Raw genomic sequence first — 12679 nt, 5'->3', positions numbered from 1 at the left:
CACACTGTTGGAAGATATTAATAGAAAGGACTTTTATTTCTGCCTGCAAATCTAAACCAGATGGTTTAGATCTTTCAAAGTTCTATTTTTATCAAAGTATTTTAAAATTATTTTAATGAAAAGCTTCATAAAAATTCAAAAAACAGCTCCCCTCCATCCATTAGTTACATGCTGAACCGAATCCTCCCGATTACAATCCAGGGTATAGCATCTGCCCAATCCCAAAGAGCAGTGTTTGGACATGTATATTTATCTTTCAAAATAAATAAATTATTTGTCTAGCAGTTTATTACAGCAGCATTACTACATTTACTGTCAAATTACAGCTTCCCTTTTTATAGATGAGCTGAAGGACTTGGAAAGAAACAGTTAATTTTAATAATATTTATATAAAAACAAAGACCAAAAGAATAGAAAAATTATTTCAGAAGCCTGAAAATTATAGCTCTAATCCACTTGAATTTTCTTAAATAAATGTTGAGTCTCTGAAGCAGTTAAAGAGAAAGCCCGTGAAATTAAATCCAACGGATTTAGTCAGGTTCAAATTTAGTTGAGACAAAGGAAGGCAAGAAAAACAGCCACTATACAATGGTGATAAATGGAAGAGGCTGTGTCCAACATTAATAGCACATTTTACATTAGTGGAAGCATTTTCCTGCAATAATCTAAGTATTAAGTCAAAATAAACTCCTCCAGACAAGTAACCATGGTCCTTCCGTCCCTTTCTTACCTTCCACAGCCTGTTCAATTATCATCCACTTGCATTGCTAACCCCACTTTCAAATCAACTGGCTAATGTGCATTAACCGGTGTGTTTTTGTTAACGCGCCGGATGTACGGCCTCAGCTGTTTTTATAGTCAAACTTCAGTACTCCGGATTCTGCAGAATTACATTTAAGCTGCTAAATCTGCCTCACTTGCTCAAGAAGCATTCATCCACACAAAAATTGGGTCCAGAAGATTAATCAGAATAACAGATTTTAAATCGAGGGAACGGCAGGACTTGGTTCAGAAATTGATATCTTTAGCTTTAAGTAAAATGTCATTTGAAAGTTCAAGTTATATCCTCAGAAATTGGGTCTTGTTCATTAATTGCACTACCAAATCAAAAGAATTCCAGTAGATTAGGGAACTGTGAAATGTTGCTTCCAAGACTATATTAACTTGCCTGTACACACACTACTGGGTAAGCACTGAAGCATTTGACAGGAGCCACCAAAATTAGACTAGCTGATGCATGACTTAGATCCCATTGATTTTTTTTATACAAGGGGTATTTAAAAATAATGGTTGCAAAAATGAACAATACATTAGAAATATTCAAACAGAAAAACAGAGTGCATTTCAAACAAACTTCCTGGATCACCCACTTCACATTGGATGTGCTCAAAAAGAAAATTGAGAATATGGAAGTAATTGAACCATTGATGGCGTTTATCAAAAAGAATGTGCAAAAGCACAACACAAAAATGCAAAATTCTGGTTTACATTGGCATTCCAATTCAAAATGCAGATAAAACTAGGCTACAAGTCAGCTAGCCACCTACAGAGAACTGATTTAACAACATGTTACAAATGTCAAGAACCAGACAGATGCAGGGGTCCTGAAATCTGAAGTAAGAGGCCAATATGAAAACAGACAATATGAAAGTGGCTTAATAGTCAACTAAATCCAAAGCTAGATGACTCACTTCTAATCATTTTTCGAAACACCTTAAGCAATAAATGCAATTTGTTAGAGTAAAAATACTGGAAAGGCTCAGCAGGTCAAAGAGAATAGTTCTGGTAGAGTTATACCTGAAACATTAACATTGTTCGCTTTCTTACAGATGTTGGCTGGCCTGATGACTCACAGCAATTTTTGTTCCAATTAATTTTGAATCTATTGCAATGCAAATGCCGACAGCCAATCACGCTGAAATCAAGTGATTTCTTTACAATAGCAATTCTATAAAATGCATTATTGAGAGTTTGGAGTAAGAAATAGGTATTGCATCTGTAGTCCCTATGACTCACTCATCTCTTGGTACCAATAATAGCAACTAATTTACTTACTCTTTGGTCAGCAGTGGGCATGATTTCAGCAAGAATCGTGTGAGTGGGGTGTCTTGGAAAGTCAGCTCTGGAGATGCAGTTGGACTCTTCAGATTCAGACACCTTACAATTATGTACAGTACAGCAGCGACTGCAGCCAGCTTCATTCCATCAAACATGGCTGGCATTTCAGGAGCAATCCTTACACTCTCAGAGTCAGCCATTGTTACCTGCAGATAATTTTAAAAAAGATCATTAAAACACAGGTTCAAAGCCTACAAATAGATTACCATTAAGCAGGTGCAAGAATCAAGATTCGCCAACTCAAATCAGTTTTACTCCATTCCAAAATATGCAACCAGAATGTCAGATGTGCAAGATTTCCTATTGCAAAGTAAGAGAAGGGGGGTGGGGGGCACAAACGAATTCTGGAACACGATTTGCAAAGCTTGCCATACATCAGCTGCAGTTGTAGCAAGTCAAAGGGTGTCTCAACCACAATTCTTCACACCGCAAATTCCTAATCCAAAACAGCACATCCAGCCTGACAAGATGATGTAACCAATATTTTCACTTAAATTCCTTTATGGGGTTGACCGACTTGGTATTGTTCTTTCTTCCTTCCGGTATTCAGGAATTTTAAACCCAACGTGGCATTATCGAATAGCATTTCATAATTTACCTCCCGTCTGCTTTTGGTGGTGTCCTGCATGCTAGGCTTTGCCTCCTCATCTGGATTGTTCACATTTTAAAAAGTCTAGAAACAGTTCTACCGAGACCCCGTTCTCTCTTCGGAACATTTGGATGGGGAGGGTGGGGGCGCAATACAATACAAAAGCAAGAGAAAATGAACGAGCAGTGCAGAACTTACCAATGTGGTTATTCACTCGTTAAAAAAAAAAACTTTAGTCAAACTATTTCCGTTCCGGTAACAAGATTCTGTTATCTGATTCCCAACCTAAAAACAAACAAAAACTATATTATCACATGCATAAAATTGTAAATGTATGCTAACTTATGAAGGTTGCTGTAGCTTGGGGTTAAAATGATCCTGCAAAATATTAAGACAGTACAAGATATCCTTGCAGAGCTTGGATCTTGAGAGTTTTAGATTTAAATAAGTTGCAAATCAAATAACTACTTGCCCACTGACTTTACCACTATATTTTCTAAAGCTGTCAAAGTTGTTGTTAACCCACAAATTATCAATTGGTTTGAATGCTCTGGTCTAAATCTAGAATTTGTTGTATACTTCTTGCCATGAATGTTCTACAGATGATCCTCATTTACTTCCAGAAAAAGTACCCCAAGGAGCTTTAATGTTAATGTGACATTGAAGTAGAAGGAGTATTTATGTGGACAGGCGGTACATGAAGGAGAAAGCAATAGAAGGATGTCTATTCTAAAGGCGAGAGGAGGTTCATGGAGTATAAGCATTGGTTTAGAATTATGGTGCAGAACTGCCGGTTTCCATGCTGAAAATATCTATGCAATGTAATCTTGAAGTCAATGAAACAGCGCTGGCACTGTGGCAAAGTGGTTTGCATGGCTGCATCACAGCGCCAGGAACCAGAGTTCGATTCCGATTCTTGGGTGACGGTGCGGAGCTTGTACTTTCTCCCGATGTCTGCGTGGGTTTATTCCCACAATCCAAAGATGTGCAGGTTAGATGGCCATGCTAAATTGCCCCTGGTATAGGCTAGGTTACAGAGTTGCAGGGAGGGGCAGACTCAATGGGCCAAATGGCCTCCTTCTGCACTGTAGGGATTCTATGACAAGAAACCAATGAAGGATTGCAGGGATTATAGCCATCGTTGCATCACCTCTCACGCTATTCTACCAGTAACAGCAACCCTTTATCTTTCATTAGCACACAGGTCTAAATGCTTCATCTTCTAATTTTCCTCCACCTAACAACAATTATGTCCTCCATTTGTTACTCAACTTCACAATTTATTTTGATGTCTCAACATTTCCCAACACCTCAATGTTTTAAATATTTATTTTTTTTCCTCCTTTTTCACATTTTCTCCAAAATTTACACCCAACAATAATCAGTAACGAATGAAATGTCAATCCCCATATCAATAACAACGATCCCATCCTCCCACCAAACCCCAGATGACATTAGCCCGTATGTTAACATAAACAAATGACAAAAAGGAATCAGGAATCACCCATAGTCACCATTAACAAATACAGTCCTTCTCCCCCCAACACCTCAATGTTCTTGCACTTTCAAGCAATAAGATTAATATTCATGGAAGCACTACTCTTTGCTGAGGAAATCAGAAAAAAACTTGCATCAATCATGTGCTTCAAAGCATCCCTCACGCGCGTGTCTATCCTAGAGTGCAGCACAATCTTTTGCACAAGGATCAAATGTTATCAAACAAACTAAGCTTACAAACACACCTCATAAAACCAACAACATTTCAACTCAGTCTTTAAAAGACCTAATGCCGTTTTAAATGATAACATGGCTTTTCCACCCACCCTTTTCCGTGGGCACAGTCATCATTTACAGCAATCCACCTCAGCCTTGACACAACTTGTTTGCATTGATGGAGACAGTTAACACAACTTGCACATTACACTGTGGTGGGCGATACTGAGAACAAACCCATGTTATTCGATCAGCTTTGCAGACAAACTATTAAAAGTAACAAATGGAAATTAGATTAAATATTTAAAATGTGGAAATCAATAGCAACCTGCTGACATTCATACGTCATCCAGGAAGGAGTCATAACATGGAATGCAAAGTCTGTGGTACACAAACAGTTCCTCCCAAAGCTGCCTACTTTGCGACGCAAATACTTCAATGTGGTGTGGAGGAGAGAAGGAAGCGAAATATAATTTCATACTGAAGTGTTCAAAAGGACAGAAATCAATTTGGTGATTGCACCAGACATATTCCACCAGCGTCTGTTGCTCTTGCCAAGCAAAGTACTCAACTCTGTCACCTCATCCTCAGGACAGCAAAGCTTATCAAGGAAAGCTCTGAATCTTTGGATTCACATTTTGCAAATAGACTGATCATAAAATGATTTATGAAACATCACTATCGAAAGTACATAATTAGAATACTTGAATACAGTCAAATCTGTATTTGTAATGCAAGTCTAGAATAATTTCCTACTGAAAAAATCTTATTTTCTCAATTCCAATCTTTTCTTGAATATTTAGAAAAGAACAGGTATGTTGAAGCAAAGAGAATAGAGGAATATGGTCCCCAGAAGGGTAGGGGCTTTTAGTTCAGATGGGCAGCAGTCTGGGAGGGCCAAATAGCCTCTTTCTGTAATTTGCTTTGTTCTTTGTAAAGTCACCATAGTTCCAGATGGCCACATGCTGCTTTCCCCTTTGAGGGGAGGTGATTTAACCCGAGGATCACCATACCTCAGGCGAAGGGCAAGGTTGCGAAAGTGGGTCCTTCATAAAATAATCTCAACTGGTACGGAAATTGAACCTGCGCAACTGGCATCACTCCATCACGAAACACTGTCTAGCCAACTGAGCTAAACCATATTCATCCTTTTAAATTAAAAAAAACTGACACAATCAAGAAAGGGGTGGGATGGGAGGAGGGGGAGAAAAGAGTTCATGCACCCAGCATCATTTGGTTGTAACATGGTCTTTTTTTGGGGGGGGGGGGGGGGGGGGGGGGGGGCGACTTTTTAAATTGGCAAGGAATAGGTTTTCATAGTCAGGCGGCCAATCAGAGGCCTTCCAGTTGGAGAGAAGCAGCAGGCTGTTATGACAGATAAATAAGAGAGAGAGGTCACTTCAACATGGAAGCAACCTCTCACCAATTTATTCTAAAATTGTAATTAAAAATTGGTTCTCCTAGCCAGGCCACCATTGTGGCATTGGGGTGGCAGGAAGGAAAGAGAGCCACTCTATAGGGCAACATGCATCAGGATTTGCACTGCTCTGAATCCTCCTCCCGTAAAATGGCCAGAATTGGAAAACGGGCACGCAAACTGCCACCAGTACTTTTGGACCGCCTCCGCTTCTATTTCCACTCCCAACAAAGCCCAAAAATCCTCTCCTATGTTACTATAATTCTGCTTAATTTTCCAAGTACAAATGCTCTTTCTGCCACCAGCAGAGCCCTGTTAACATTGAAAGTTGCTCACCTGGTGTACATTAACTGCAACTGTACAATCTTGTATCTCAGCACTATGACCACGTTTACCAGTGAATAGATGGTACTGTGATATAAGCCATAAGCTAATTATCACATCTGGCACCCTAACTAATACAGAGTCTTCAGGGAAGAACAAACAATAGAGACAGACCACTCCAATTCTCCAGTCTTACTTCAAAATATATCATTTCACATTTTAATGAATTCAACAACATCTACCAACTCTCAGCCTATCTGTATTGCCCTGCAGTTTTTCATAGTACTCATCACAATTTTAATTCTCTCCCGCGTACACCCACATCTTATCCGCACAATTTGATGTAATCAAATCTTGGGGTCTCGTTTAATGTAATGCTTGAATAATCTTTACTCCACTCTTAAGGTCAGATCATTTCTCCATATGGTTAACAGGAACAGGTCCAATGCCACTTTACACATCTTTCCAATTCAATGACATGTACTCGTTACCTCTTGTCCTTCGGCTACCTTTCTATCCCTAGGACCATGTTTCCATTTAATTCTATCCCAAGGACCATGTTTCCATTTATTGTGGTTTCAAATCTCTTATAGGACCTTGCCTTTGGAGTTTTTGTTCCTGTTAAATCAGAACACTTTCTTTTTTTTTTTTTAAAAAGAGTGTCCAGTGTTTGAAAGTCAGAAGACAAAAATGGGTTAAAATCTGCAACAAGATTAAAAGTCAGAATAGCTATGGGGAAACAATGACATTGAGACAGTGCACTCTGGGGAGCTTTTGCAGCAGTGTTATTCACTTCTCGCACTGTACTTGTGGGAATCTCAAGCTGAGATACTTCTGATGAGTCAGGACTCAAAGGCGATTATGCCATAGCGCTCTACTACACATGGCACAAGAGAGAACAGAAGTTACCCAAGAGACAACTCACTTCCAGCAGCTGTATGTTTAGCAAAAACAAAGCAAATCAGATGGCTACCATGTCAACAATTTCCCCTCCAATTGATCTGTAAACTCCATTGCTGCATTTGAAGCAAACAAGGTACCAGTCAGTAAGATCTGAGTAATATCTGCTTCCAGTCTCATGTTACCTTGCTTCCGTCATTTTTACTGATCATAGAATCATACAGCACAGGAGACCATCATTCAGCCTGTCATGTCTGTGCTGAGAGTTATCCATATAGTCCCAGTGCCCTGATCTTTCCCCACAACCCTGCATTTTTCCTTTGAAAAAAGGAATTGAATCTATACCTGCAAGGTTGCAATTGAATCTGCATCCACTGTCCTTTCCAGCAGTGCATTTCACACAAGTCAAAGTTCTCATCTCCCTAAGATAAGACAATTGGCAAACACAAAGTCCTGTGGTAACACACTTAACATGCATATTCTCATCAAGAACTTCCAAAAACTTTTGACCACCTTTTTAAAATTTCCCCTTAACCTTCTCAGCTGCAAGGAAAGCAATTTGAGCTTCTCTACTTTCTCCACATTCCCGTGATTGAAATTTCTCATCTCGTACCATTCTAATATATCTCCTCTACCCACTTCACAAGCTCTTGGCCCTCTGAAGTGTGCAGCCGGAATTAGACAAAATACTTCAGCTAAGGCCTAACCAGTGACTTACCAATAACTTCCTTCCTTTGGTACACTATGTCTCTATGAATCCAAGGTTTCTGCATACCTGTTTTCCTCCCCCGCACCCAAAAATAAACAAAAGCAGTCTCACCAACTTACCCTGCCACCTTCAAAGATTCCTGTGCAACTACCAAGTCGCTGGTACCAGTTCTTGCACGCCATTTTAATTTATTTTGCCCTGCCTAATTTTTCATCTCAATACACAAATGGTGGCTGTGGAGAAATCATTAGTTTCCTTCTAATTCTACTTTGTTACTGTAATGACTTCTTCAATTCACAACAAACCCCACTACCATTTCTCACAGGCCAACACAGAAATCAGCTACTAACAATTGTGTTTTAAGTTAATACCTATAGAACTTATACTTTTTAGTGACTATTTGCACACATTTAATACCACAGAGTGCTGTTTTACCTACAATTGCAATGTACTGTTTACCAAATATTAGGTTGCCAGAGGCGAAAAAGCGTGGGCTAGGTCAAGTTGAGGCAAAACCCTTCCAAAAACGTTATCCATTTAGGAGACTAAACTACGCAAAATACCTCTTCCCAAAAATGAAATTGAATAGAGAAAATGCTGAATTGGACCACATTTATACACAGTTCACTGTAATCTAAAATTGGAGTTTAAAGCTCAACTGTACAGTGCCTTGAGAGACAGAAGCTCTAGATTGTTGACAGGCAAAATATTTGAAATTGCTGTACAGCTATGGGGAGGTGCCAAGCAGAAACCAGGCACCTCCAGGTACCTTCCTGTAGGAAAAGCTACCCCCAGAAGCTCTGTTGTTTTTCACAGCCGGGTTCAGGAAGTAACTGGCAGAATGTTGGTGCAGGTCACATCTGCTCTCCCACACAGATTGTAGCATAGCAACATGCAAAATGATCAAACAGCATCGGCCCTCTTGCCTGCCCATCCTATTATAATCTTCTATTCCTGTGAATTATCTTTACGCATCATTTATAAAATGTAATGGCCACAAATTCTTTCAAGTAGGGATTTGTCTCCCTAAAGTTTCTTCCTCTCCACCTGCAAAAGGAAAAAATGGATAGGAAGAGCAATCGAATGTGAAAAAGGCGAGAAGTTTCTATAAAGAGGAATTCTCAGCCTAAATTTTATAAAACAATCAACAATGTTTTTTGTTTTTAAACTCCTACCACAAATCTGACAATTTAAAAAATCTTTCCGAAGCCTTTACAAATGATAAACTTTTCATAGCTATGTTAACCCAAATCTCCTATGGGAAAGTGCAGAGGAAACTGGAAGTCTGCAGAGGGATTTGGATAGGTTAAGTGAATGGGCTAGGGTCTGGCAGATGGAATACAATGTTGACAAATGTGAGGTTATCCATTTTGGTAGGAATAACAGCAAACGGGATTATTATTTAAACGATAAAATATTAAAGCATGCCGCTGTGCAGAGAGACCTGGATGTGCTAGTGCATGAGTCACAGAAAGTTGGTTTACAGGTACAACAGGTGATTAAGAAGGCAAATGCAATTTTGTCCTTCATTGCTAGAGGGATAGAGTTTAAGACTAGGGAGGTTATGTTGCAATTGTACAAGGTGTTAGTGAGGCCACACCTGGAGTATTGTGTTCAGTTTTGGTCTCCTTACTTGAGAAAGGACATACTGGCACTGGAGGGTGTGCAGAGGAGATTCACTCGGTTAATCCCAGACCTGAAGGGGTTGGATTATGAGGAGAGGTTGAGTAGACTGGGACTGTACTCGTTGGAATTTAGAAGGATGAGGGGGGATCTTATAGAAACATTTAAAATTATGAAGGGAATGATAGGATAGATGCGGGCAGGTTGTTTCCACTGGCGGGTGAAAGCAGAACTAGGGGACATAGTCCTCAAAATAAGGACTTTCCCTTATTTGAGGCTGAGTTTAGGAGGAACTTCTTCACCCAAAGGGTTGTGAATCTATGGAATTCCTTGTCCAGTGAAGCAGTTGAGGCTCCTTCATTAAATGTTTTTAAGGTAAAGATAGATAGTTTTTTGAAGAATAAAGGGATTAAGGGTTATGGTGTTTGGGCCGGAAAGTGGAGCTGAGTCCACAAAAGATCAGCCATGATCTCATTGAATGGCGGAGCAGGCTCGAGGGGCCAGGTGGCCTACTCCTGCTCCTAGTTCTTGTGTTCTTATCTGCAAATAGGGTAGTTGAATCCGTGTTCAAATTTCTTCTTCACTGCTTTGTTCCATTTGAATTTATCAGACCTGAGGTTCTACAAAGAGCTACGGTGGATTTATACTGATCAAGTCCTGGAGGTCTGTTGGTATGAGCAACTTACTGCATAGAATATAGATAAATACTGGAATATTGATTTAATATGTGGCCCTAACAAAAACAAAAGACTTAGATTAAGTAATTCTACATGCTTTTAAATTCAATTTATACACTTCAGACACTGTTCTCAGCCATCAGCCATATTTTCACATTGAAATTTACTTTTACTCAAGTCTATTGCGGCACCTACAACTTGACCCGATTGTAAAAATAATGTACAAACACTCAAACAACAGGTTGCTTCAGCTCATATAAACGGAGACCATTTCCACAGTGAAATTAGTACAGTGCCTTCACATACAACCTGAATTGGCACCTGGTCATTAATTCACCTTTGCACTTGGTCTTCAGTATTAATTAAAACATAGAACTGCAAAACAATATGCAGTAACTGTAAATATCGTTTAAATTATTGTCAAGCAAGTACACGACAGAGATCTTTAAAATTATGGGAGGGTTTGATAGGGTACACATAGAGAAGCTACTTCCACTTCGGTCAAACTCGAAGATCGTCACCAATGAAGGCAATAAAGCTTTCTGGAGAAAACCTCTTTACTCAAAAGGATTGTGAGCATGTGGAACATTCAGTGGTTCTGGCAAATAGCAAAGATGATTCTAAGGAGAAACAGGTGAACCCATGAAGGACAAAGCAATAAAATAGAAGGATATGATTAAGTTAAGATAGGAGGGAGCTGGTGTGAAGCATAAATACCGACACAGACTTGTTGATCTAAAGCTGCAAATTCACTATAATGTGGCACACAAAGGTTACCAATGTCCTATTCTGCTCATGTTTTAATGATGGCATAAAACAAACATTATATACGATTAACAACGATACCTTGGAGTAATTTCACAGTTAACATCTAATCTCCAGTTTCATCTAACAATACCAAATGATGATTTCACCTCTGCAATCTGACACTTGCAGGACCAACCTTTAAAGTGTAGCTGCATTCAAATAAAAAAGCCTCAGGATAGTTTTTATTTCTTTATAAATTTAGAGTACCCAATTAATTTTTTCCAATTAAGGGACAATTTAGCGTGGCCAATCCACCTAGCCTGCGCATCTTTTGGGTTGTGGAGGCAAAACCCACGCAGACACGGGGAGAACCACACGGACAGTGAGCCAGAGTCGGGATCGAACCTGGGACCTCGTCGCCGTGAGGCAGCAGGGCTAACCCACTGCGCCACCATGCTGCCCAGCCTCAGGATAGTTAAGTTTTGTTTTAAAAATCAACCCCCAATCCCCCTACAAATAATGGGTATGTGCAACAGGCATCAGCAAAATCACCTGGTGTGGTGTTAATTATTCCGTCTGGTTGGGAACTGCAAAGAAATTACAAAGATAAATACTACTTATGACTAAATACTTCATAAAGACAAGATGGGACAAGTAGTATTTCTTGCGAATGGGGTGCAGGCAAAAAAATATATACAGAATACTTCTCTGGATGGGGGACATGTTCATAGAGGGGAGCTTTCCGGGTATGAGGGCGTTGGAGGAAAAGTTTGGGTTGGCGAGTGGAAACGAATTCAGGTAACTGCAGGTGCAGGACTTCCTTCGTAAACAGATGTCCAGGTCCTACCGCTAAGGGGGATTCAGGACAGGGTAGTTTCCAGAGGGTGGGTAGGAGAAGGGAGCATCTCGGACATTTATTAGGAGCTTATGGGGTCAGAGGAGACGCAGACTGAAGAGCTGAAGCGCAAGTGGGAGGAGGAGCTGGGAGGTAAGACAGAGGATGGTCTATGGGCAGACGCGTTGAGTAGAGTCAACGCATCTGCAACATGTGCCAGGCTCAGCCTGATACAATTTAAGGTTGTTCACCAGGCTCACATGACAGTGGCCCAGATGAGCAGATTCTTTGGGGTGGAGGACAGTTGCGCAAAATGTGCGGGAGGACCGGCGAACCATGTCCACATGTTTTGGACATGTCCAAAGCTCAGGGGATTTTGGCAGGGGTTGTGGACGTCATGTCCACGGTCTTAAAAAGGTGAATCAAGGGTGGCACTTGGTCCAGAGGTGGCGATTTTCAGAGTGTCAGAAGACGCGGGAATCCAGGAGGAGAAAGAGGCAGACGTTCTGGCCTTTGCTTCCCTGGTAGCCTGGAGACGGATAGGGGTCACTAAGGGTGGGACCTGTACGAGAGGTCAATAGTTTTTGCACTATGTTTATCGTTTCATGTATATTGTTTATTTTGTTGATGTCACTGTACCAAAAATACCTCAATAAAATGTTTATTTAAAAAAAAAAGAATACCTCTCTTGGGATCAGGGTTTACTTATAAATAACTTTGCAGTCGGTTTTATTTTCCAATTAAGTATGGCCAATCTACCTACCCTGCACATCTTTGGGTTTGTGGGGGTGAGACCCACGCAGACACAGGGAGAACAAACTGCACATAGACAGTGACCCAAGGCCAGAATTGAACCCGGGTCCTAGGCTGCATTAGGCAGCAGTGCTAACCGCTGTGCCATCGTACCACCCTTTGCAGTGGGATATTAACTCTGTTGTGCCGAGTGTGTACTAGGTTAGACAGTACTAGCTCAGTGGAAGGAATCCATTTGAACACCCTAATTGAATTTATTTCAAACCTATACATA

At 40.3% G+C, this 12679-nt stretch overlaps 1 protein-coding gene across 2 annotated transcripts in view; it reads right to left on the bottom strand.

The window, feature by feature from the left end:
• LOC119974916 (monoacylglycerol lipase ABHD2-like) overlaps positions 1 to 12679 on the bottom strand; it is a 98808-nt gene that overhangs the window by 83719 nt on the left and 2410 nt on the right. For both annotated transcript variants that reach the window (XM_038814260.1, XM_038814261.1), the window contains exons 2-3: positions 2906 to 2992; positions 2056 to 2264 (exon numbers count right to left, since the gene is read on the bottom strand). In XM_038814260.1, the coding sequence (XP_038670188.1) occupies positions 2056 to 2258 (203 nt within the window). In that variant the 5' untranslated portion in view covers positions 2259 to 2264; positions 2906 to 2992. The remainder of the gene's footprint in view (positions 1 to 2055; positions 2265 to 2905; positions 2993 to 12679) is intronic.

Source organism: Scyliorhinus canicula, chromosome 12 (assembly GCF_902713615.1).
Source record: "Scyliorhinus canicula chromosome 12, sScyCan1.1, whole genome shotgun sequence".
Lineage (NCBI taxonomy): Eukaryota > Metazoa > Chordata > Chondrichthyes > Carcharhiniformes > Scyliorhinidae > Scyliorhinus > Scyliorhinus canicula.
Note: the sequence above shows the minus strand (reverse complement) of the source record. Positions and strands in the feature narration are given on the sequence as shown.